The 27,550-nt window shown below is 35.8% G+C and overlaps 1 protein-coding gene across 2 annotated transcripts in view; it reads right to left on the bottom strand.

Annotated features, from left to right (window-relative positions):
• Positions 1 to 27,550, bottom strand: part of NUP153 (nucleoporin 153) — a 61,853-nt gene that overhangs the window by 16,103 nt on the left and 18,200 nt on the right. The window contains exons 3-16 of one of the 2 annotated variants that reach the window (XM_061147559.1): positions 25,354 to 25,602; positions 25,057 to 25,196; positions 24,849 to 24,977; positions 22,697 to 22,813; positions 22,562 to 22,606; positions 22,413 to 22,469; positions 19,946 to 20,092; positions 17,170 to 17,222; positions 16,747 to 16,873; positions 10,735 to 10,872; positions 10,011 to 10,109; positions 8,728 to 8,815; positions 4,366 to 4,491; positions 1,658 to 2,278 (exon numbers count right to left, since the gene is read on the bottom strand). In XM_061147559.1, coding sequence (XP_061003542.1) covers positions 1,658 to 2,278; positions 4,366 to 4,491; positions 8,728 to 8,815; positions 10,011 to 10,109; positions 10,735 to 10,872; positions 16,747 to 16,873; positions 17,170 to 17,222; positions 19,946 to 20,092; positions 22,413 to 22,469; positions 22,562 to 22,606; positions 22,697 to 22,813; positions 24,849 to 24,977; positions 25,057 to 25,196; positions 25,354 to 25,602 — 2,136 coding nt within the window. The remainder of the gene's footprint in view (positions 1 to 1,657; positions 2,279 to 4,365; positions 4,492 to 8,727; positions 8,816 to 10,010; positions 10,110 to 10,734; positions 10,873 to 16,746; positions 16,874 to 17,169; positions 17,223 to 19,945; positions 20,093 to 22,412; positions 22,470 to 22,561; positions 22,607 to 22,696; positions 22,814 to 24,848; positions 24,978 to 25,056; positions 25,197 to 25,353; positions 25,603 to 27,550) is intronic. The other variant, XM_061147560.1, reaches the window with a different exon arrangement.

Genomic DNA, 27,550 nt, shown 5'->3' with positions numbered 1-27,550 from the left:
GACAGCTCTTCCCTGATGTATCTCTGCAATCTGTTTCATTCTCTTCCTCTGACCCTTCTACTGCTCTTCTAGTGGATAGCCTTATTGAGACTTCTGGTTTGGTTCCCTTGAAACCCATCCTCCTAAGAAGCAACCAGTATCACGCGGTTCTTGCTTGGTTCTTGTCTTTCCTCTCTGGTTACTCCTTTAAAAGATTAAGTGTTTCAAAGTTCTATTCCGGCTAACTCTCTTAAGCTAAACAGAGTTCAGTTTTAGGCTATCCTCTGTGTTTGCTCCATTCACTCACCTTACATCAGCTCTATTCTCATCATTTACTTGAAAATTATGAGCAAATGATTCCCAAATCTGTGTCTCCAGTCCAGAGGGTCTATAATCAGTTTTATATCTTAAAAAATCTCACACATCTCTGTCAACTTCAGCAGCTTGAACTTAATGTATCTTCAACTAAATACATTATTCTATCCCCCTCCATTTGATTTCATTAGTACATATCACCACCATCTCTACCTATATTATTGATCAAATTTCTAATCTGTGCTCTGGTCTCCAAATTTTGTTGCCTTCAAATCCATCCTCCAAAAAGCCACTGGGTGACTGAACAAAAGTACAAGTTTGACCCACCAACTCAATTAATTTTGCTCTCAGACATGCATCAACAGCTTTCTTTTTTTGTTAAGGGGACAATGAGGAATGCCAGATGGGAAGAGAAAAATATTTCAGAATAAAGACTCTGAAATCTTATTCCTGTAGAGCTGTCTAGCAGGAATCAGAAATATAGCTCACCCCTTGTGTTAGGACAGGGTTCTAGGCTATTAAGAGCTTTTCATTGTAGACACAAAACCACGCATCCATCAATTATGCAATAAAAATAGGAAGTATAATTCCCAGGACACTCATAACATGTTTTATTTAGGATCTATGTTACCATATATCTGTACCAAATAATTATATAATAGTATTACAAAAACATCAAAGAGTCAAATGAATTAATTCCAAATGAATTAGAGATCAGTGTAAATCTTCAGTCGCTCTTTCAAAATTGAACAGAGAAACAGGAAAAATTCAACTCTAACTCCATTTTTCTGTCTGCCCAATAGTATTTTTGCATTAACCATTTAATAATTTATGATCATTGCAGGATCTCTGGCAGATACCACATACAGGTACAGGTATCATCATCAGTACTCAGCCACACTCTTCTGATAACGCCAATACTGTCTACTCCTTAATGAAACTAGCTGTGTAAACGACCACTAGCCATCCTCACTTCCTCCTTGAGAAAAAGAGACAAAGTAGTATTTTATTCTGTGTAAAGGTTTGAGAAAGAGTGCTCCATTCTAAGACCTTTGCATCTGTATCAGCCAACTTTGAAAAGTTGATCACGAAGAGCCAGAAGTTTCTAATAAAAGTGCACACAAAGAAGAGGCCAAAGCAAAGGCTGGACTGATTAAACACACAACCGAGCCTGAGAGAACATGCAGTGCCAGTTCCAAGCAAGTCATTTCCATTTCAAGACAGTTTGGAAAATTACGACACATGAGGAAATGCTCGTCCTGAAACGTCTAAAATACTGAGGTTGTTCTTAGCTGTTTTACAGAGAATTAAAATGTTCTATTAAAGTAATGAACAAAATTATTCCAAACAGCCATAAACGTACCTGGTTTCTCAGACATACAGGACACACACTTATTGTCTTCTGCATTATTAGAAACACAGCACACTGGACACTCCCAAGATCCCACGGGCCTTTTGAATTTATCTGCAAATCCTAAGGCACCAGTGGTCACAGGGCAGCTGGAGGAGGAGGCAGCCACAGTTACAGCGCTTTCTGAAGCCACTGGCAACGTAAGGGCGCGCTTAACACCAGTTCCCGGTTTCGGTGTTTCACAAGCTACACATTTTATCGCTTCAGGTTTATTCTGCACTAAACAGGTATCACAATCCCAAGTTCCTACTGCTGGTTTAAATTTGTCTCCGAAGCCTGTCGTCCCTGGTGTGGGAAGAGTCAGTTTGCCGCTTTTACTTGGTGTCCCGGCTCCAGTCTGTTTAGCGGTATCTTTTGGTAGCAATTTTGTTGCTTGGCAGGCTACGCATTTGTTGTCTGTGACTTTGTTCTGGAGTAGACAAGTATCACACTGCCACGACGACCCAGCTTTTAAACCTTCCCCAAACCCAGTTCCACTAGAAGAAAAACTACTTATTGCTGGTCTTGTGTAAACTACCGGGCTTGTGGTGGTAGGTTGAGCAGCAAGAGAATCTGCCTTCGGTGATGTGAAACCTACAACCGGGGGGAAAGAGGGGAGTGGGAGGGAAAAAATCAGTTAATGTTTTGATTAGAATGTTTCCCTGTTTATTGTTAATAAATATTAAAAACATTAACTACTATTGGGCTGGCTAAAAAGTTCATTTGGGTTTTTTCCGTAAGATCTTACAGAAAAACCCGAAACAAACTTTTCAGCCAACCCAATAATGAGATACATTTATAGCTGTTAGTAATATTATTCCTGGGAGAAAACAGTTTTTACCTTAATTACAGAGTTATCACAATCCAAGAAGGACTACTTATGAGTTCTCACATTAAGCTGTATTTCTAGTACTAATTACACAGTTAATAACTGACAACCCAGTTAAAAGTCTACAGAAGGTGTTTTGTTTATAGTGTATCATCATCCTCTAGGAATTTTAGTTTACTATAGTTCACTCAATACCTAATTTATGACTTGGGGCTTCCCAGGTGGCTCTGATGGTAAAGAATCTGCCTGCCAATGCAGGAGACCCAGGTTCGATACCTGGGTCAGGAAGATCCAGGTAGAGAATGACTACCCACTCCAGTATTCTTGCCTGGAGAATCCCATGGACAGAGGAGCTTGGCAGGCTACAGTCCATGGGGTTGCAAAGAGTCAGATATGACTGAGCGACTGAACTGAACTGAAGGTATACACGTAGAATCATGAAATAATGAGGAAAGGTTTTGTTTAATAAAACTGGTATCATTTAATTGATTCACTCAAGCTATACTTTATTTGGAGAAACAACCTTTCAATCTTTTTACTTTGGACCAACTAACTTTTATTCTACATACACCAAAAAACCACTCATCTCTCTAGACTGTAGCATCAAAGGAAAGAAAAACAGGGAAAGATAATACAGAAGGTTTGTTAGAGGTTTTTACTGGCGCCAAGAAATAATCTAGCCTAGAGCTATTTTTCCCCAAAAGACAAAACAATTCCACATACTTCAGTTACTCCCAATAGACAACAATGTACTGTTTTGTTAATGATTAACCTGAGTCACCAAAGTTGGCAAAATTTTAACAGCGACCACTTCAAGGTGTTAGTTTTTTCTTTTTTGGATTTTCAAAATTTCACTCAAGAGAACATATAACTACTCCAAATTTTTGCTTTCTGAAACAGTTTAAAAGAGGGAATGGGCATTACGGATCCAGGCAAAGTGAAACTTCTACGATGACAGGCTATAATATATGCATTTGATGCTGACTACTACTTGGTTCATCACAGCACAGGATTCTGGAGCTCTGCCCGTAACTGCATGAAATTGTCTATACTGAGACTCCAGTAAGCAGTATACTAATCTATAAAGTGGGAGCTACACACACACACACAAAAAACCCCCCTAATCTCTCTGTATCTTGTACCAGCCAAACTTATTACTGAAGCTCCTATTCACCTATACATGAACACACATGTTGGATAAATATAAACTCTTTCGGAGCTACTACATTATCTTATAAATCCTTTTATATTCTTACTGTACACAGCCCAGTTGGAATTATGCTATCCTCTGATTTTCAAACTGAAAACCCATTCCAATTTGAGGACTTACTTCTATTCATCACCTTCAAATATTACCCACCAGCATTCATATCTTCTTTCCTTTCCAGTACTACCCCCTCCTGCCCCCACACACCCTTGTGTGTGTTACAGTTAGCAAATGTGTTCTTTCCACTTGGCTTTGTTATATATATACACTACAACTGGGGAAGAAACTGAGAAGAACAAGGCAGTTCAATGCTCTGAGAGAGACAAGTCCAGGTAGATCATCAAGTGTATCTCCTTTTTCCAATTATTGGCCCATCTCCATTAACATGCAATTCACATTTTTCCTTCTATACTTGCCTCTTAGAGATCCCATTTTAGTGCAGCCCTTGAGTTCTAAAGGGAGAGTTTCTAAGGTCTTTCGCCTAAAAAATTTACACCTGAACTATCACTACATTCAAAAGACAATCTCCAATCAAACTAGACACCATTTTTAAAAGCCTGAAATACAACAAAGTGTAACAAATGATACTGAGATGAGATCATGATTTTATAATTAAGATTTCTGACTATCTCAAGGGCATCTCACCAGGGCTCTTCAGAACATCTAAGACACTTCCTTCTTTCAGGGTTTTCGCCGCTCTGAAAGGGCTCTCGAAATCTTCATCTTGCTTCTTCTTACAGCTCGTACTGTTCATTGCAGTGGTATCTTGAGCTGTAATTTAATTGTAAAAGATATTATGACAAGAAAAAGCAAGGTTACATGCATTTGAAAGATCTTTCAATCACCTTCTTAAAAAAAAAAAAATTACCATAACCCAAAGATAACAACGACAAAGGACTGTACATCTCTCCTCCAATAGAGTAAAAATATATATATATATATATATATAAACTATATATAACCTATAAATGAGTCAGTTATAGATCCACCATAATGATAAGAGTCAATGAGTTCACCAGTCATCAAGAAAATCAAAACAAATCTTACAGAGGATATGGCAACTGGGACAAGCTCAAACACTGTATGAAATATGCCTTGATTATACAGAAACTTCTAACAACTGATTTAAAAAAAAATTCAGACTTTCCTGGTGGTCCAGTGGTTAGGAATCAGTGTGCCAATGCAGGGAACATGGGCTCGATTCCTTGGTCCAGGAAGATTCCACATGCCTTGGTAAGTAAGCCCACGAACCACAACTACTGAAGCCTGCGCCCCCTAGAGCCTGTGCTCCCCTAAAAGAGCAGCCACCAAGATGAGAAGCAGAGCAGCCCCTGATTGCCGGAACTACAGAAAGTCCATGTGCGGCAAAGAAGACCCAGTGCCGTCAAAAATAAAGTTTTTAGAAGTTTTTAAAATGTTTAAAGCTTTTTAAAATGATTGTTTAAGTCAGATATTTCTTCTAAAAATTCACCCTATGATTGAAAATACCTGTCAGTTATTATGCTGAAAACCTGGATGATAAATACTCAATAAAAGGGGCTAGCTACATAAATTACAGAACACTGACATGATGGAATGCTATGCAGCCCCAAAAATCATTCTCAGAAGAACAGATACGGGAAAGAGTAGGTTAGAAAGTCCAGAAGATTGTGCCTGTTTACATCTAGAGTAATGCTGTTACTTTTTATATTTCCCAAACTTGCTAAAATGAACATATTCTTATACTTAAAATAAGTATAATATTCTTATACTTAAAATACTCTACATTGTGAGTATGATAATCATTTTGTCAACACATTTTTAAGGGGGAGTGTTTCTGTTTACAGATGAAGTATTGTTTGAAAATTACCTAACAGTTGCATCTGTGTGTGAGAGAAGGAGTGAAGGTGGGAGAAACAAGACTGGTCACAATATGGCAAAGGCTGAAGCTCAGTAAAGTGTATCTGGGGATTCAGTCTACTATTCTATTTCTGAGAATGCCTGAAATTTTCCAAAGTATTTTCACCAATTTAGTAGTAGTGGGTAAAGCAGTTCAAGAAAACCTATCTACCCTTACTTCACATCATGAGCAAAAATTAATTAAAAATGGATTGATGGGGGAAAAAAAATGGATTGATGATCTAAACAAGAGAACTAAAACCATGAACTCTTGAAAAGAAAACCTAGGAGGCACATCTTCATGACCATGACAATGAATTCTTAGGACACCAAAAGCACAAGAAAAAAAACTAAACTTCACTGAAATTTGAAATCTCTGTGCATCCAAGGACACAATCTAGAAAGTGACAAGACAATCAACTGAACAGGAAAAAATACTTGCAAATCACATATCTGATAAAGATCTAGTGTCCAGACTATACAAAAATGCAAATAACTCAGCAACACAAAGAGAAACCAATTTAAAAAATGGGCAAAGGTATTCAACAGACATTTCTCCCAAGAAGATATGTAAAAGGCCAAAAGGCCACATGAGACGATGCAAACACAAGTTCAAGTTTTTTAAAGCACAAGCCATCCATCGTCCTTGCTTGGTCCTGCAATAAATCTTTCTCCATTAAAAAGAAAAAAGAAAGCTAAACATAGTCATCAGGGAAATAAATGCAAATCAAAACAACAATAAAGCATCACTTCATATCCACTAGGACGGCTATCATCAAAAAATGGGAAAGAATAAGCGTGGTGCGAACATGGAGAATCCTGCTGGTGGGAATGTGAAACAGGCTGGCTTCTGAGAAGTTTTATTAACTCCTCAAAAAGTTCAACGTAGGACTACCACCTGACCTATCAGCTCCATTCTAGGTACATCCTCTGAAGTACTAAAGCCAATACTGAAACAAAGAGCAGAGAGTCATTCAGCCACAAAAGGAATGATGTTAACAGTACACATTACGACACAGATGAACCTTGAAAATGTGAGAGAAGCCAGATGCAAAAACTCACACTGTACGATTCCAGAATAGGTGAATACACAGAAATAGAACATGGATTACTAGTTGCCAGCAGTTAGGGGGAACGGGAAATGGAGAAAAACTGGTTAATGGATAGACTTCCTTTTAGGAGTGATAAACATGTTTTGTACTAGTTTAAAGGTGCTGACTGCACAACGCTGTGCATGCAGTAACCATCACTGAATTTTTCCCTTTAAATGATCGACTTCGTTCCTGTTGTTCTTTAGTCACTAAGTCACATGTGACTCTGCAACCCCATGGACTGTAGTCCGCTAGGCTCCTGTGTCCATGGGGTTTCCCAGGCAAGCATACTCCAGGGAATTTTCTCAACTCAAGGATCGAACCTGTGTCTGCTGCATTGGTAGGCGGGTTCTCTACCACTGAGCCACTAGAGAAGCCCATGATTACATCTTCTCTCAATTTCACCTCAATAATAAAAATGTGCAAAAACCAAAACACCATACCTACCTCTTACAACTGTGTCAAAACAAAGAAAAATCGGCTTTTATTCATTATCACATTCTGTATTCCTTTACAGTCAAAACTGAATTGCTTTTAGAATTTAAAGTAAATTTTAAGGATTTCTTCAAGTGTACTCAAAGAGATGGAAAAAGATGATAATGTGAAAATTAGCTCCTATCATACAGTAATTAACCATGACTTCCACATTTTCAATCAGCTTTTCAATTACCAAAGTGGTAAGATAGAGAGGTGTCAATGTAAGAACAATTCCATATATACTACTTGTAATACACGTCTTAAAACTCTGGAGTAATTTCCCCACATGTAATGAAACACAAAAGTTGTTTTAACAAATTGTTACTCATTCATGGACCAGTAGTAAAGCATTAGTAAATATGGAAGCATTTTAATGCCTTTCCCTCATAACCAGGCATGAAAATGAAATTTGAATACGTTTATTCCTTCTTGAATTCACAGTAACATTAAAGAAAAAAAGTCATAGGTTAAGTACACCTGAAATATACTTGTTACTTTCTCTTACACAGGACTATTTTATTCAATAGAGGTTAGGACTGCAAACATACCAGTCAAATACTTATTCTGTGCTACTTGCAGAACCTATACTCTTGTCTTCCAGATCAAACAAAACCAAAGACCTTCTCAGCTTATGGGTCCTGGTTCTTTGATATTCTGATTTAAAAAAAAAAAAAAAAAAATCTATCTATGAGGGAAGATCTAGTTTGTTTTAAGATTCCCAAACTCAGCAGATAGTCAAAGAAACACTTCTGAAAAAGCAACAGCCCCATAACTGATATCTCAGTCCATAATACCCCTCTCCCACCCACACCCCCTCATTACACTGCTATTATTCCAAGGAACCATCTCACACTCTGTCCCCCCAGTATAAAAATCATGCAGTGTTTTCCTATCATTCAAATTAAAATTCAATTATTTAGCACAGCACTCAAGAATCTTTAGAACTGAAAGCTACCTCTCAATCTCATGACAAATTATTTGCTATTTTCAAAGTGCATCAGGCTTTTCCTCTTGTTCTCTTATATTTGCCGTTTGTTGGGGGAAAAGCCCTTCCTCTCAATTCTTGACCTGAGTAGTTTAGCCCAGATGATTCTTCATTCCCCAAGCACCCAATACTTGAGAGCACACATCATGACCACCATAGCAAATTCCTATGGTCTAATTATCTATTCAGACAGGTAATTTTTTGACAAATAGCCCATTTTTTGAGAAATTATGTGCTACTACTGTCTGCAGTGGCTGGTATAATCCTTATGCATAAAAATGCTTGTGAACTCAAGAGAAACCCAGAGATGGAATCCACTGTAATTATAATGTGGAGTACCCTTGAATTTCCTATATTGAGATTTCATTTATAATAAACTGTCACTTTTCTTTGATTAAACAAAGACTGGATAAATTTGCTATTGTGACCATCCCCTTCACAAGCTGTAACTTATTCACATTTAGGGAGCTAATTATATTCACATAAAAGCATTTATAAGAATGGCCAAAGGTAAAAGAAGTAATTTGAAATATTAACCTATTTTTATGTAAAATACTATGAGAAAAAGTTTCTTACCTGAACTACTTGTAATTGGTTCTGAAACACTACTAGAGCCAGAAAGTTCTGTTGTTTTTGCCACAGGCACACTAAATGTAAATCCAATCTGTAGAGACAGAAGGTGTCCTTTAACTGTCCATTTAGCTTTAAACAATCCATCAAATACAAAGCTCTATTTTATTTCAAGTCAAAAAAGTATACTGGATTTCACAAATTCTAAGATTCACAGTTTTTCCTATTTTAAATCTCTAAAATCGGTGTGCTTCTTATAATGAATGGTGTGTCCTAGTTTAATAAGAGCATTTTAAACTTCTAAAGCATTTTTTCATTCAAAGCATTACATAAAATAATAATGTGTTCCTGATGCCCACTTTTGGGTTTCTAAATGCCATTTCCTAATAAAAAGTATGAGACTTCATGGACATCGAGTAGATTTCAGGCATTTGGCAGGGAAATTACAAAATGATCTGGAATATCTAGTTGTAACAGAAAACAAGGACACAGTAAAAAACAGAAGATAACATGTTAAAATGATACACATGCCAAATACAGATGGGGCAACCAGAACATTGAACTTACGTACTATTTTTTTAATATTTATGCACTTAGCTGTGCCAGGTTTCAGCTGCGGTATGAGGGATCCAGTTCTCCAACCAGGGACTGAACCTGGGCCTTCTGCACTGGGCGGAGGGGCCAAGGCCGGCGGGCCGAGTCCCAGCCACTGACCACCAGGGAAGTCTCCAACTTATATACCATTCTTACTCAAAATATTTATTATGAAGAAACAAATACACAGCAGCACATAAAACCTTCTAACTTTTCTAGATTAAAGCCAATCCAAGAGACATGCCAACTAAATGCAATATGACTTAGTTGCTAAGTCTTAACTGTAACTGGATCCGGTACCAAGAGAAACAAAACAGCAATTAAATCAGAGTCTGAGGCTGATGGGTAAATCTGAATGTGCACAGTATGTTACTAGTAACATCGTGTTACATTTTTTGGGTATGACAACTGTATTGTGGGTATGCAAAGAAGTATCTTTTTTTTTTAGCGGATACAAAGAAAATTAAGGGAACTAAAATATCTCCATCCTAACTTTCAAATGGTACATGAGAAGATGCATACATACATACATACACACACATATATTTTGTGTACAGGTGTTAAAAGTTTTCTGTACATTGGAATTTTTTTGGTAAGAAAAATGCATTTCTTACCACCAATGGTATCTTAGAGCTTAAAAATACAGTATGCCTTTGGAATCAATCAATATGAAATACTCTTTGCTTGCTACTTACAGATGATGGAGGTAGTACATCTGACTCAGTAGACTTTACAATTGGAGATGAAAATCTAAACAAGGGGCTGCCAGTGCTGTTTGGAGAGGTCACTTGTACCTGGTTTTTCAAATTATTAAAGAAATGACACAAAAAGCTTTTTAGAAAAAGAAATTGGCAGTGAAATACACCTTAAGCAAATTAATTACAAAGAAGTCAAAAGCATTTTTTTTCCTTTTAAATTTAAAAAATCACTTTTAACTTCTGAAAACTATTCAACATGTAACTGTTATAAGATCTGGCTTCCTCTTCAAAGAGGAATATACATGATCTTGGAGGGAGATAATTACTGAAAGGAGAAAAATAACATCTATAAGAAAATGTTCAGAAAAAGTAAAAGTCAGGAAAAAAGCATACAAATTTCAGGAGCAGATTAAAGATATTAATCCTACTTGAGAAAGTTTTTAAAAAGCATAAATTCATTATTAACTGAAAATTAAGTATTTTAAATGGAAATATTGTTTGAAAACAGACTTACAATACATTCTTCCTCTAATACATTCATAAGACTTGAAGAATGTTCCCATTATGATGTACATTTTTTAAAAAAGCAAACGCTATTTCTGTTTTTCTCAAATTTCTGAATTGTTAACTCCCATAGTGAAAAATTAATCACTGATTTAATCAGATTCTTTAAAATAAAGAAAAACAAAAAGCACCTCTATGGAACAATGGGTTTTTTTACCTTATTTGTTAATGATTGTGAAGGACTAATTGGTGACGGAGAGGAAGTTGTGATCACAGAAGAACTAAAATTGAAGGTAGGCAGTGAAGAACTGGTGATGGGTAGAGAGATTTTCGGTAATACTGGTACTTCCACTTCCTAAAACACAACGTATTTTATAATGACAAATTTCATCTTTTGTGTCATTCTGTTGTATCAAAGTATTTTCAGGTAGAACGGATATAGTTACACCTAAATTTAGAATAAACAGGGATGAGGTAGCACTATGCAGTGTTAACAATGTAGGCTCTTGAATAAGAAAAAACTAAACAAGATTTGAATCCCAGCTGTGCCACAAGCCAGAAATGTGACTTTCTGAACCTATCCGTCCTCAGTATCAATTTCCTAGCTGGTGAAAATGAAAAAAAAAAAAAAAAAAAAAATTTTAACATATCAGAGTTGTGGTTTAAATACGAAACAAAGTCACTTTTGGTCTTAGCATGTAAAATAAGCATTTGATAACTTATATGCAGAGTACATCATGCGAAACGCTGGGCTGGAAGAAGCATAAGCTGGAATCAAGATTGCAGGGAGAAATAGCAATAATCTCAGATATGCAGATGACACCACCCTTGTGGCAGAAAGTGAAGAGGAACTAAAAAGCCTCTTGATGAAAGTGAAAGAGAAGAGTGAAAAAGCTGGCTTAAAGCTCAACATTCAGAAAACTCAGATCATGGCATCTGGTCCCATCACTTCATGGCAGATAGATGGGGTAACAGTGGAAACAGTGACAGACTTTAATTTTTTGTGCTCCAAAATCACTGCAGATGGTGATTGAAGCCATGAAATTAAAAGATGCTTACTCCTTGGAAGGAAAGTTATGACCAACCTAGACAGCATATTAAAAAGCAAGAAGCATTCCTTTGCCAACAAAGGTTCGTCTAGTCAAGGCTATGGTTTTTCCAGTGGTCATATATGGATGTGAGAGTTGGACTGTGAAGAAAGGTGAGCAACGAAAAATTGATGGTTTTGAACTGTGGTGTTGGAGAAGACTCTTGAGAGTCCCTTGGACTGCAAGGAGATCCAACCAGTCCATCCTAAAGGAGATCAGTCCTGGGTGTTCATTGGAAGGACTGATGCTGAAGCTGAAACTCCAATACTTTGGCCACCTGATGCAGAGAGTTGACTCACTGGAAAAGACCCTGATGCTGGGAAAGATTGAGGGCAGGAGGAGAAGGGGACGATGGAGGATGAGATGGCTGGACGGCACCCCCGACTCGATGGACATGAGTTTGAGTAAACTCCGGGAGTTGGTGATGGACAGGGAGGCCTGTCGTGCTATGATTCATGGGGTCGCAAAGAGTCAGACACGACTGAGTGACTGAACTGAACTGAACTGAACCATAAGTACTGATGAGTTTGGTGAACTGCTTCGGTTTTGAATTCAATGTAAGCAAAGATCTCCACTAGTCTCAAATGGCCCACATTAGAACAGACAAAAATTGAGTTCCACTTCCGCTAATGGCGGAAGACCTTGTATTTTACCAATGCTCTGAGAAGTAACAATTATGGATGCTGGACAATGTATTAAAAACAGCCATCTGAAAACAATAGAAAGCAACCAAAAGCAAGCAGATACTGGAGGGAAGAAGATACTGAGAAGAGGGAGGAGCTTCTTGTCCTCCTTGAGTTGGTGCCAGCTGGACAGCTGAAATTCAGAGAAAACTGCAAATCTGCTGATCGAGGCATTCAAAGGACAGATTAGGGTGACCACAGTAGCTAGAAAATAAGGGGAGATGAAGTGCCACAGAAGGGGAGTCCCAAGTCTGCATATAAACTCTCCAAATCTCTGGCAGAGCAAATCTGTGTAAACTACAGGTGCATAATAAAGGCACTTGGAGATAAAACGAAACTAAAACCTGTTCTACACGTTCTTCAGGGTGAAGGGAAATGACACCAAATGGAAATTCAGATTTCTGGAAGAAGTGGAGAATACGTGAGTAAACATCTCTTCCTCTTAGTTTCTTTAAAATACACGTAAAGTATGTAAAGCAAAAATGTATTGTGGATTTACAGCATATCTAAATGTAATATAAATGATATAAAGCATAAAATACCAAGGAAAGGGGGGTGGTAAATTAAACTATAAAGTTACAAGATTCTTAAATCTTATAGGAAACAATACAATATTAACACAAAGTAGAATTTAAAAAGTGAAAGACACCATAATCCCAAGAGGACTGTGTAAATTATGAGAAGGGTCAGAGATATAAAACCAACAAATAACTAAAATGGAATGCTAAGAAATATCCAATTAACCCAAAAGAAGGAAGCTTTCAAAAAGAACAAGAAACAAAAAACAAATGGGGAAAATAGAAAATTACAACACGTAGACCTTAATTCAAGCATACCAGTAACTACATTATTTATAAGTAAACATGCCAATTAGAAAATCAGAAAAAGGGAAGCAAGACTCAATTACATGCTGTCTGTAACAGATTTACTTACATTAAACATAAAGACAAATAAATAGATTGGAAGTTAATGGATGGACAGAAATTTAACTTGCAAATAGTAACCCTAAGAAGGCATATTTTAGTATCAGAGTGGCTAGCTATATTAAATACCAGATAAAGTAGATTTCAAGACAAAGAATATTTCTGAAGACTTTTTTTTAAAGGACATTTAGTAATATTAAAAGGGGCAAATTATTGAGAGGTCACCATAGATAAGGTGTATGTACCAATGAGGGCCTCAAGATACACAAACAAAAACTGATATAATTAACAGGAAAAAATACAAATTCACCAAGTAAAAGCTGACAACTTTTAACTCACATCTCAACAGTTCACTAGACACATAACCTCCCTTCCCCACTCCCTGCAAAATTCAGTAAGAACAAAGATGATGTTAGAATTATTATCAGTCATCTTATCTGACACTCAACAACCATAGACTACACAATGGTCAAGACTCAACAAGCAGACCATGTGCTGGGCTACAAAACAAGTCTCAATATATTTCAAAACATTAAAATCATGACTAAATCCACTTCTAAATAATCTATGGATCATATATGAAATCAAAAAGAAAACTAGGAAAAACTTCTCAACAGAAGCACCACTATAAATCTTCTAGAAGAAAACACAGGAAGACTTTTTTTGTAGACAGGGATAGGTTTCTTAGGATACAAACAGTAAATATAATGGAAAAAATGTTTAAGTTCAGATTTCATAAAAGTTAGAACATCTGCTAATCAGAAGATACTGTCAGGAAAAGGAATAGGCAAGTCAGACCGGGAGAAGATTTTCTAAGACACATATCGTGACAAAGTACTTGGATCTAGAATTTATAGAGTTCCTACAACTCAATAATAGTAAGACAACCCAATTTTTAAAAGACCAAAAGATTTAAACTAACACTTCTCAAAGGAAGATATTATGGCCAATAAACACATAAACAAGAACAAAATATTAAGCAAGAGGGAAAGGCAAATTAAAATTACAATGAGACATCGTCACACACAAAGCAGAGTGGCTAAAGTTTAAAAGATGACAATCAACTATTGATAAAGATGTAGAGTAACAAAAGCCCCATCCACGGCTGTTACAATTACTTTGGTGAAAACAGGCTGTCAGTTACTTAAAAAGTTAAACACATATCATATAACCTCAGAACTTCATGTCTATCTTTGCTGTCTACCTGAGACTATCCCAACACTATGTAAATCAGCAGTATTCCAACATAAAATGAGAAGTTTGGGGAAAAAAAACCCACAGGCTAGGCAAACAATTTTGCACAGCCACTCATTATTAGTATCTGTTTTCTTAGAAATGTGGAGACTGTAGCTTGAGAGTAGAACAGAGCAGGGACAGACAGGTAAGGGGAGGCATCCTGGGGCGCAAAACCAGCAGTTGGCAGGAATGGAGAGGGGGGTCCAGAGAAGGGAGGAGGTGACAAAGGGGGTTTGCTTTTCATAAAGCTCCCTCACAGTTAGTAAACCAGATAGTAAAAGTCAACAAATTTTTAACCCCCTCCAAATGTCTCAAAACAGCAAAGTTACATTAAACACATATCTATCTGCAAGACAGCTAAAACTGAGCTACATAGATCATTCTAAGCTACAGCTGAAGATCTTAGAAACGTTATCTTTCAAAACAGAAACTAAAGGGAAATAAAACTCACAATCTGTCACCTGGTAAACACTAAACCAAGTTAATGCTTTCCTCTTATCAGGATAAACTTTTAAGAAGGTGGGGCCACACATTTTACTAAGAAATATAAAAGCTTTTCTAAAGAACTACCTAATCCTTTATAATCAGACACTCACTTTGTTATGTATACACGGCAAGGCAAATAACTCATTTTCTAAATGTAATGAATCAAATCTATATAAAGAGTTTTAAGCAGGAAAGAAAAATTTGCTAAGTACAAAATTGTATATGCTACATGATCAACTTTATTTTTAAGATGGTGTAATGCAGTAATACATTCCCTCCCTTCCCCACAGTCTAGCGGAGCAACAAGTAGAACCTAAGGGCAAAGAGTCTCAAGACTGGTAACTGAGCCAAGGTCGCCGGCATGATCTCAAATATCAGAACCCAACAGGCATATGGCAGAAAGCCCAAACTGACAAAGTTAAGCTTCTGATAAGTCAGAGAGGCACAAGCGCAGGACTCTTATACTGGAAAAGGGGAGATTTAAAAAAAAAAAAAAATCATGAAAAACACAAACCTCTCACTCTAAGACTGCAAACCAAAATACCAATAGATACGAAGGAAACACACACACAGAGCAATTTCAATCAAAACATTCTTTTTTTTTTTCCCCCAAAACATTCATTTCAGTCAACAGAAACTGTTACAGAAGACCTCCTATTTAAAAACCTAAAAACATACTCCCAATTCTCTTGGGTCAGTGAGAAAGTCACAAATACAATTTCAATTAGAAAAAGCACAAATGAAAGTACAATGTGAATAACTTCAATGATTCAGCTAGGCTGAAACTGATTTACAGAAGACCGAAATGGACCCAGATGCAACTCAATGTAGTTAGAAAATATACAGTGCAACCTAGACAGAAAAGTTAATTTAACCAATCTTTAGTTAGTCCTTATCATTTTCAAACTTTCATGTTCAGAATACATAAAGAATTCTTCCCAGTAAAAGAAATAACCCAGAGGAAAAAAAATGGATCAAGAGAAAACGCAAAACGGCCAAGAAACTCACAAAAAGATGTCTCCTCATCCTAGTAAAGAAGGAAATGCAAATTAAAAATCCAATGGCACACCACTTCACATTCATAACATTAATAAAAATTAAAAAGAAAAAAAAATCAAGTACTGGTAAAAATAAAGGAAAACCAGATCTACCTGTTAGGTGGAAGCATTAAACTGTAAAACTACCCTGAAGAACAACAAGGCAAGATGCGTATCATCCCCTACAATCCAACAATTCCATTCCTAGATAAGTAGCCTGGAGAAAGTATTGCATGTGTACTGGGGGAGATGTGCATATATGCTCACACTGGTGTGTATCGCAATCAACCCAAACGCACCCTGCAGAATGGGCTGTGCTGAGTCTTCATACTGGATAAATATGTAACAGGGAAAACCTGCTATTTTCCCCAAGACTGATAAATTTCACAAATAATAAGGAAAAGAACCATGAGACAAACACATCATGTTTCAGGAATGGGCAAAACCTAACTACATAATAGTATTTCAAGGGTCAAATAATTTCAATTGCAATAGTTTCATTTGAAAAATTATGGCTTTAGACTAGTCATACCCATGAAATTCAAGGTATTAGATTAGGTCACAGTGAAGATGGTTTAAAAATCCTGATAGTTTAAAACACACACACACTTTTAAGGAACTGTTTCAATGGCAGATAATTCCCATGCTGGGTCTCCCCAAACCTCATCCCTCCAAGGGACCTCCAGGTGTCCCCTCATTACCGCATCGAAACGTTTAATAACAAACTTCAAGGTATTAGGATACTTCAAAATACATGTTAAAGAGTATAACCTTACCTCTTTCTCTTGAGGTTTAGATGCCACAACACGTGTTCTCTCTCGCCTCATCTTGCCACCTCCACCACCTACTCCAGGAGATAAACCATTGGCTGCAGACATACTGAAATTTGGATAAGAAAAGCCACTAGGCAAAGAAAAAGAAAATTAAAACAAATGATATATTACTCTGGTCCATAACTTGTTAATACTAAAAAATTAGAAAAATTAAAAAAAAAAGATCTGCAAACAATTAAGAAAATAAATGTTCAGCTGAATGTGATTTTATAAGCTCACAGATTTCTATGTGTAGTTTTCTATGTGTGTAGATTTCTATGTGTAGTTTCTATTTCTTTAAACTTCTTAATCTTCAAGAAGGCAGATACAAATCAAATATAGGCCTTACAAAAATATAAAGAAGCTTCACTATAAAGATGACATTACCTTTCTTGTTGCTCTCTATTTTGTCCTGGTGTTGCATTCTTTTCATAATCAGTCTAAAAAAAGAGAACATAACATATTTACATAGCTGCTTATTTAATTTTAACACCACCCTTCTATCTGTGAACTTTAATATTTGGAGTCAGGAATTTGACAGTTGTTTAGTTAATGAATTTTAAAATCTACAACTTATACCCTGTCACCTGAATGATGACCAAGAGTTACAGTGTGGTTATATACAAACTGATAATAAGCACAACTGTCTTTTAAACAAAACTGTAGCATACAAATTTAAAACACATGTGCAATCAAATGTACATTGACGGTCCTTTGAAAATGATTCTCTGCAACTTAAGGAGTTCTTCCATCTAAAGGAATCAGGGTTCCTTGGAGAAATGGCTGATTTCAGGGCTGGGGCTGAAAAATAAGCCTGGGTTGTTTTATAATATCAAAAAGCAACTAAGTGCTTGAAAAATGATGTGAAAATATTAAAAGGACATGAGCCGGTTCAAAGGCCAAATATGGGACAGTGAGCATCAAAATAAATAATGCTAGTAAAAGATTACAATCTTAACAAATTTAAGAATTCACACTGACTTAAACAAATAAATACATAGAGAAATACATACATAGAGAAAACTTCCTACAGTAGGAAACCAACTTCATAAAGGTAGAAGAAATAGTACAATTAGAAAACCACCATTTGGCATCTACAAATAAAAGATTCAGGCAAATATCATCAAAACTGCTAGCAGTGGTGGGTAAAAAGGATATTTATACTCTCAAAGTTATTTTATTAGTTATAAAAGGTACAATACTAGCAACTTCATAGTGAAGAAATTCCATTGACACCACCTAAACTGCTGATCACATCGTCAGTGTGGGACAAACTGGCAGAAAGTGCCCCGTAGTATGATACTGAGAAGAGTTCAGAATTCGTTCTGTGGTACCACTACCAGAATCTAATCATGAGCAAACAAACATTCTTGTACTCCTTCAGAAACATCAATGTTATGAAATACCAAAAACAACCCCCCCCAAAACCAAAACACCTGCTCTAGACTAAAGGAGATAAAGAGATTTGACAAATGTAAGACATGATCTTCCATTTTTGTTCTTTTGGGACAACTGGCATCTTAACAAAATTTGCAATTATCAGTACTGTACTGATGTTAAGTTTCTTTCTGGTTTGGGTAACTTCTTCAGGCATGTGAGGGAATTTCTTGTTTGTAGAAACACAGAAAAAGATAAAGGAAATGTAGTAAAATGTGGAATTCTTAAGATTTTTCCTGCAAGTCCAAAATTATATTCAAATTCTTTTTCTAAAGTCTGATAAAGCAAATATGACAAAATGTTAAAGTCTGGTGAGTCAAGTTAAAGGAAATGGGTAAATACTGTACTATTCTCTCAATTTCAGTTTGAAATTTTTCAAGAAATTGAGTTGTCATAAAGATTCAATGAGCTTAAACCAACAAAGGCACAAATAGGAAGATGTTTTATAAATGGAAAAAGAACACACTTTAATGACACAGAAAAATGACACAGGAAAACAGACAGACCCAGGATATGAAACAAAGTAGAAGACAAATGATCTGGCTTTTTCAAATACCAATGTGCCTAGCAATTCTATTCCAAGGTATAAGACCCAAGAGAAATGAATATCGATGTCCACAAAAAAAACCGGCACTTGTATAAAAGTTCATTGCATATTATTCATTGCAGTGAAAAAGTGAAAAGAACCCAAATGTCCCTCAACTGATGAATGGATACACAAAACCGCTACATCTAAACAATGAAGTATTATCCAGCAATAAAAAGGATGCTCTGGTATGAAGTGAACCTAAAAACATTATGCTAAGTGAAATAAGCCAAACACTAATAACTACTTGTTTTAAGATGTCATGTTTATGAAATGTCCAGATAAGTATATCTAAAGAGAAAGATAAGTGGCTGCCTCGGGCTGGAGGTGGAGGGGTGGGAAGTGACTACTAATAGATATGAGATGTGGGGGAGGGGACGATCAGAATGGTCAAAAACTGATTAGTGACACATTTGAACAACTAAATACACTGAATCCACTGAGCTATGAACTTAAAGGTGAATGGCAAGGTATGAGAATTATATCTCAATAAAGAAGTTATATAAAAATAAAAACAGTGTGGTGAGGCTAAGAGTTGAGGTCTAGAAAGACAAAACCAAAAGTAATACACTTGTTTGGATACCGGCTCACAAAAGCAGCTATAGGGAATTCCCTGGCTGTCCAGTGGTTAGTGGTTAGTACTTTTACTGCCAGAGCCCCAGGGTTCAATCCCTGGTTGGGGAATTAAGATAACACAAGCTGAGCAGTGGCAAAAAAGCAGCAGCTATAAACAACATATGAATTAGAGTATTAGGTAATATTAAGAAGGAACTGACAGTAACTTTCTTAAACATGGAAACACTGGAGATATTAGTGTATCATATAGTATACCAAAGTACCCTGGGTGAACAGTCATGACATGAGAAATTTTCAAATAGTTCAACAACACAGACAAAACACAAATAAAGCTAGTGTGGCAAAATTATTTAATATAAACAAAGCTTGCTAGTAAACACTAATTCAGGATATGACCAAGGTGCCAACCATTAAAAGCCATACCAATTCATAATCAGTAATTCACAAACTTTACACATTATCTAGTTGCTAGATTGCAATAGTAAATTATTTGTACTTTATGTTATGTGTTCTTATTCATTTTAATCAATACTCAAAGACTAGTGAAAATAAACACATACTCACACTGTACTTTTTATCTATTCTTTGATTAGTCTTCCTTAATTCACCAGATGGGGTCAAAGATGGTTTAAAATAAACAGTTCGATTTGCTGCTATGGAAACTGGCTTTGGGATCATGAGTCTCTGAACAGGGGGGTACTGAGAGTCCACCTTACAGAGAGGCAGAAATCAAAGACAAACTTTTATTTTCATAAACCAGCCAAAGATATCTAAAAATTATCTGACAATAGCTAATATAACCTATGAGTACCTAGTTCTAGAGCAATATACAGTGCGTGCAAACACACACTAAGAGGAAAAACTAAAAGTAAACGAATGTGTATTAACATTCATATTATTAATTTATGTAAGGACTATTTAGACATATACCTATATATACATATACTTTTAAAATGGTTTCACCAACTATTTTATTCTAAACTTAATGACTTTTCACACACATGTGACACACACAAGGAAACTTCTGCAGAGCATTTTGAATAAAATATACTTTTACAGGATGAATTTCAAATATATGAACCAAAATTGATTTTGCCATTTTCCCCAAATTACTATCTATATTTTCTTCAGTTATAAATATTTAACTAGCTATGAAAACTTTAACTGCTCACATTTTAAATGTGAGCAAATCTCTTCAAGTAAATTTTCCTCCATTGTTATTTAAAAACCAAGTCTTTACAATTTAAGTCTAATTAATAAAGCACAGTGAAGAATTCCAAATCTTAAGATGAACTGACTTTGTTATCAGAACACAAGTGTTATGTCAACGTCTTTTGGTACACTGAAACACAGCAAAACTCCAGTTGGTGTGAGATGACTATAAAGCCAAGAGCTTCTACTTTGTCCAAAGATTATAATACTATGAATACAGTCCTTTCAGCCAGCAGCAGCTGTGAACAACGTTGGTTTCCAGGGCAAAGCCTCCATCTAGTCGCTAGCTCTTCCCTAAATCCTCATCACAAATGGGATCCTATAATTGAGAGTGTATTTTGTAGACTGTTTTGCTTACAACTGAGAAACCTGAACACTGCTGTACCCCGGCCTTTATGCTTCCTAGCATTCGCCACCGAAATTTTACTGAAACTACTGTTGTTACCGTTCGCTTGCTGTGTCAGACTCCTGCAACCCCGTCAGCTGACACTATACTCAATCCCTAAGAAAATTTTTGTTGATGAGAACTTCTCTTATGACACAATTTTTAAATTTTACTTCTTTTTAAACAATCTGATATAAATGAGTCACAGAAAAGCAGATAACTTAATCCCATCACAGCAGCCAATAATGAATTCCCTCTTGTCTTATTACAAATGTCTGAAAGGGGAAGTCTCAGTTGTGTCCGACTCTTTGCGACCCCATGGACTATACAGTCTACGGAACTCTCCAGGCCAGAATACCAGAGTGGGTAGTCTATCCCTTCTGCAGGGGATCTTCCCAACCCAGGGATCAAACCCAGATCTCCCACACTGCAGGAGGATTCTTTATCAGCTGAGCCATAAGGTAATACTAAAAACTGAGAAACAATGCTATCCCAAGAAAAAACTCAATTAAGGTTTCTTTTCTACATCAGAACTGCAGTAAAATAATTGTCATTTACCAATATCTCAGAGTTCCTACAATTAATTCAGAGATTTATGATAATTTTAATCAATTACTCCTGAGGGAACTTGGAAGTGTAATGAATGCTTTATGAGGAATGATGTGGGAATCTGCTTTCCCTTAAGGGCACTTAGCCATACAAAAATTATACCTCTTTAAACTTAACTATCAAGCATTTTTATTTCCCACAGTAAAACCCCAAACTAATTTTAACCAAATAGAATGTGATAAAAAGGGTTATCACAATGTAACTGTATTATATTTTTCATTAGCTCTGCTGTCTTGGCTGACTGATGGAAGAAGATATGCAAATTGGAACTCCTATCACACATAACTGATTTGACATAATGTTTACGAGGAAAATTTACAAAGTAACTATGTTCGATGAGAACTTTAGTTCACCGAACTGCTAATTAAAGATGTCAAGCTCTGTTCACGCCTATCTTCATTCATCAAAAGGTAAGAATTACTCATAAAGACTGCCAGAAATATACAAAAGAGTTAACTAGTAAGAACCTACTGTACAGCACAGGGAACTCAAGACTCTGAAACAACCTATATGGGAAAAGATCCTAAAAAAAGAGTGGATACATGTGTATGCATAACTAATTCACTCTGCTGTATGCCTGAAACTAACACAATATTGTAAATCAACTATAAAAAACAAGACCGCCAGGATACTGAAAATGGAAATGCCAACACACAATCAATATATACTACCTACTACATATACAGCATGTCACAAGAAACTGCAAAATCCAAGTTTTAAAAAAAAGTCCATTTTTTCAAACATGTTCCCTAACGACCATCAACTAAAGCCAATTCGTGTATTTGTCAACTTAAGTACCTTAGATAAATGCTAAAGAAGGCTTACCTTTTCCCTTTTGGCCTGGAAGTCTGTGGTGGTATCCATCCCACTCCTATCAAGTGGCTAAAGAAATAAAATACCATTAGAATGGGCGGCAAACTGAAAAATAGGACATCACCAACATGTGAAAATGCAAGATTTAAAAGTCAACTTACAGAATTCAGAGGAGAAGAAAAAACAGATGGAATTCTTTTCGCATCCTGTAAATGTTGAAATAGCGAAATTAAGATTTCTCACTAAGCTTAAATTTTGCTATACTCCTGAATTTAATTGTGATTTAAAAAACTTACCGCTAGAGGACTTGACATCTTCTCTAAGGACTGCAGTATCCTCCGAGCTGTTGAACTAGTCACACCATAGGACTGTGCGTTGGGTTGCTTAGCTTTCATCTGTCTTCTGACTGGTGCCTATAATGTAAACCTTGAGTTATTTACTGGAACTTTATACTCCAAAGCCCAAATTTCAGAGAATGAAAATCCATGAAACAGAATTTTATGTGCAAAGTGAAAAAGAATTAACTGTTAACAGCAACCTGTCTTTGGGTGGTGTCATTAAGCTCATGTTCAACTTTTTTTCTTTACGCCTTAGTTGAAAAATTCAATTCTCTGAATCCTGTGAAGGGTGAGGGAGGTTTGGAGGACACCAAGTACCTGATTTCAGGACTTACTACAAAGATACAGTAATCAAGACAAAAGCACAGTGCTGACAGAAGGACACACACAGACACACATCAAAATAATACAAAGTCCAGAAACAGAGCCACGTATATGGTCAATTCATTTTCAAAAAAAAGTGCAAAGACAATTCAATGGATAAAGGACAATCTTATCAACAAACAGTATGTACTAGAAAAAATGGACATTCATTTGTTTAAAAGAATGAATCTTGATCCACACTTCATACTACACATAAAAATTTTAACTCAAAATGAATCAAAGGTCTAAATTAAAATCTAAAACTATAAAGCTTTTAAAAGAAAAAGAAGAAAATCTCTGTGACCTTGGGTTGGGTAGAAATTTCTAGACATGACACCAAAGGCATGAACCATAAAAGGAAAAAAAAGAAGAATCTAATATGCTGAACATCATCACAAGTAAAAATTTCTCTTGACAAGGTATTGTTAAGACAAGCCAGAGAATGGGAGAAAATATCTGCAGAACATACATCTAATAAAGGACATACACCCTGAACAATGAATTCTCAAAACTCATTAATAAGAAAAAAAATCTTATTTAAAAATGAGCAAAAGGACAGACTAAATTGTCAAAGGGGATTAACAGGTGTACACTTCCAGATATAAAATAAGTCACAAGGATGTAATGTACACATCAGGAATATAGTCGACAATATTTTAACAACTTTGTATGGCAATGGATAGTAACTGGTCTTGTGGTTATTTCATAATGTATAAAAACATCAAATCACTATGTTGCATACCTAAAACTAATATTTCATATTGTAACTCAATAAAAAATTCAGATTTTGCTTAATGGGCGATAACATTTGTACACATACTTCATCCCAGATATACTGATGGTAAATAAGCACCAACATCATTAGGTCATTAGGGAAATGCAAAACCACAGTAAGCAGGAATAATCACTACATGCCTATAAAAAAATCGATGACAAGTGCTGACCACTTGGTGAGAACACAAAGGGATAGCACCCACTTTGGAAAACACTTTGGTGGTTTATTATAAAATTAATGTGTATACTATGTGACTCAGCAGTCCAACTTCTAGGAGAAAAGAAAATTAATGTTCATAGCAGTTTTATTCACAATGGACAAAAATTAGAAATAATCCAAGCATCCTTTTACTAGTGAGCAGATAAGCAAACTGTATTACAACTCTGCAATAAAAAGCAATTAAGTATTGATATATGCAAACAGACTGATCCGCATAATGCGTAAGTGCATTATGCTAAGTAGAATAAGCCACATTCAAAAAAATACACGGTATATGATTCAAGTTACGACATCCTGGGGAAAAGAAACAAAACTACAGAAAAAGAAAACAGATACTGATTGCCAAGAGGTGGAAGTACGAAGAAGGGTTGTCTACAGAGTTGCACAAGGTAATGTCTTGGTATGATGGAAATGTTTATTCAGTATTTTGAGTGCAGAAGTGGTTATTCAACTGTATGTGTTTAGTTAAAATACAAATACTGTGATAAGGGTAAATTTTACTATATGTTACTTACACCTCAGTTTTTTAAAAAAGGAATTAACTACCATACTTTCTAAAACACACACACACAAATAATGGATAAAATGTTCACTTTGGTCCAAAATAATAATATAGTTCCTAAATGAAAAGAATGTAACCCACAGTTTTATCATTTCACCAAAGAATAAATGGACCAAAACTTTTTGTGAGTGACAATAGTTACTTGTTATTTAAAAGAAGAAAAGGTATAAAGCCCTTCTCTTCAAACCGACCTGATACGGTGTGTTTCGTAGTTTAGACTGTCTTACAGCAGCTGCTGCCCCACCATATGTTGTTTTTCCAGGGTAAAAAGGAGAATCTCCAAGTTGACTTGTTTTAAAAATTGAAGAGTTCCCAAGTGACTGCACAGAAACATAACAATAAATTATAAGACAAGCACTCAAAACTAATGTGGTTAAATCAAATCAAATTAGGACTCACAGGAGAAAGTGCTCCAAAGGCAGACAAGTTGAATGCTGGTTTTTTTGAGCTGGTGGCAGTGTGCTGTGAGAGTGAATGAGAACGTTCAGCCTCTGGGGACCACAGAGGTGGCACCGAAGTGTTCTTTGAAACAGCTATATCTGAAATAAAAATATGCAATGCACAGTGATAACACTAATAACAAGGCCTATGTTTTTATAAATAGAAAATGAAAATGACAGCCAAGTTAGAAAAAAATTATCCCACGAAATTTATTTCCAAATACCAAAATTATATACTACCAAATGCCAAGAATACCTTTATCAGAAGCTCTTGAAGAAAAACCACTGGTGGTTGAGATGTTATCATCATCATGCTGAGAGGTAGAATCTTTAATTTCCTTTACGAGGGAAAATCCAGAACTGCCGATGGGAAATGCCGAAGATGTGGAGGGCTGACAGTGTAATGCAGGAGAGTCCAACATGGAGAAATTCAGATGGCTCCGATGAAGAGAAGGCCTTGTTAATACATCCGGATAATTTGAAGCGGTACTAGTTGTTGAGGGTTCTAAAGAGAGCAGCAATAACATTATTAACACTGAGTTTAGAAAAAGCAATATACCATCAAAGTAAAAGTGTTTGTTTCAAGAAAATATACTATATAATAAATATAACTTCAATTCAAAACACTGAAGCCTCCTGTGATAAGCCCAATTTAAGATATTCTTTAGCCAAGCAAGGTTTCAACTAACTGAAATTAACTTGCTTAACCTGCTGTCAAAATACACTTTAGTGATCAAACATACTTGTAAACAAATTTGGCATAGTAGCAAAATACAAAATAAACATGCAAAAATCAGTTTTGTTTCTATACACTAACAATGAAAAACAAGAAAATTATTCCATAAACAGTAGCATCAAAAAGAATAAAACACTCAGGAATTGACTAAGGAAGTGAAAGAACCTGCATGATGAAAACTACAAAACATGGCTGAAAGAAATTTAACATGTAAATAAAGGGAAAAACATCCCATGTGCTTAGATTGAAAGACCTAAAATTCTTAAAATGTCAATACTACCCAAAGTGATCTGCAGAGTCAATGCAATTCCTTTAAAAAACCCAATGACCCTTTTCTGATGAAACAGAAAAAAAAATCCATCCTAAAATTCCTATCGAATCTCAGTGGACCCCTAATAACCAAAATAATCCTGAAAAAGAACAATAAGAATGGAGATGTCACATTTCCTGATTTCAAAAAATTATTACAAAACAGCAATCAAAGGCATGGTGCTGGCATAAAGACACATGTAGACCAACAGGATAGAACAGACAGCCCAGAAATAAACCTTTGCATACACGGTCAAATGATCCCAAATGATCCCTGACAGAGCGTCAACACCAGTCAATGGAAAGAATCATTTCTTCAATAAATAATTTTGGGAAAACTGGATATCCACAGACAAAAGAAGGAAACTGGACCCTTTCCTACACCATACACAGAAATAAACACTAAATGGATTAAAGATCTAAACATAAGACTCCAAAATATAAAGTTTATAGAAAAAAACAGAAAAGCTTTAAGATGCTGATCTTGGTTAATGATTTCTCGGATATGACAGGCAACAAGAGAGAAAAAGACATATGGGACTGTATCAAACTAAGAAACTTTTGTCACTAAGACATGATAATCAGGAGTGAAAAGGCAACGTAAGGAATAATAGAAATAAAATTAGAAAACATTTGCAAATCATATATATAAGGTGTTAATACCCAGACCATAAAAGGACTCCTACAACAATAAATCAAATTATCTGATTAAAAATTGGGCAAAGGACTTGAACAGACTCTTGTCCAAAGATGATACCCAGTCAACAAACATATGGAAAGATTCTCAACATTTCTAAACAGAGAAATGCATATCAAAACCAGTGAGATACTACTTCACACTCCTAAGGACAGCTACTATCAAAAAAAATTAAAACCAGAATCACCACATGATCCAACAACTCCACTTCTGGGTATATATCCAAAAGAACTGAAAGCAGAGTCTCAAAGAGATGTGTACAACCATGTTCCTAACAGCATTATTCACAAGAGCCAAAGTTGGAAGAAACCTAAGTGTCCATTAACAGATGAATGAATAATGTGGTAAATACAATGAATGTTGTTGTCGTAAAAAGGAAATAAATTCCGATACATACAGCAATGAAGATAAACTCTGAAAACATTCTGCTAACTGAAATAAGTCAGTCACTGAAGGAGAAATATTTATGATTATACTCATTTGAAGTATGCAGTCAAAGTCATAGCAAAAGTACGATGGTGTCTCCCAGGGGCTGAGGGGAAGGGAATGGGAAATTAGTGTTTAATGTAATAATTTCTTACCCAGTTTGCTCAAGTTAAGGGAGAAACTGGCAGGAGCTTTGAAATCTACTGGTATTGGCACTTACATCTATTGGTATCTAAAGATTATCATATTCCAATTTCTCCACAGTCAGGATTCATATACACATAG

The sequence above is a fragment of the Dama dama genome, chromosome 7, assembly GCF_033118175.1.
Source record: "Dama dama isolate Ldn47 chromosome 7, ASM3311817v1, whole genome shotgun sequence".
Taxonomy (NCBI): domain Eukaryota; kingdom Metazoa; phylum Chordata; class Mammalia; order Artiodactyla; family Cervidae; genus Dama; species Dama dama.
This window is presented reverse-complemented; position numbering and strand designations above follow the sequence as displayed.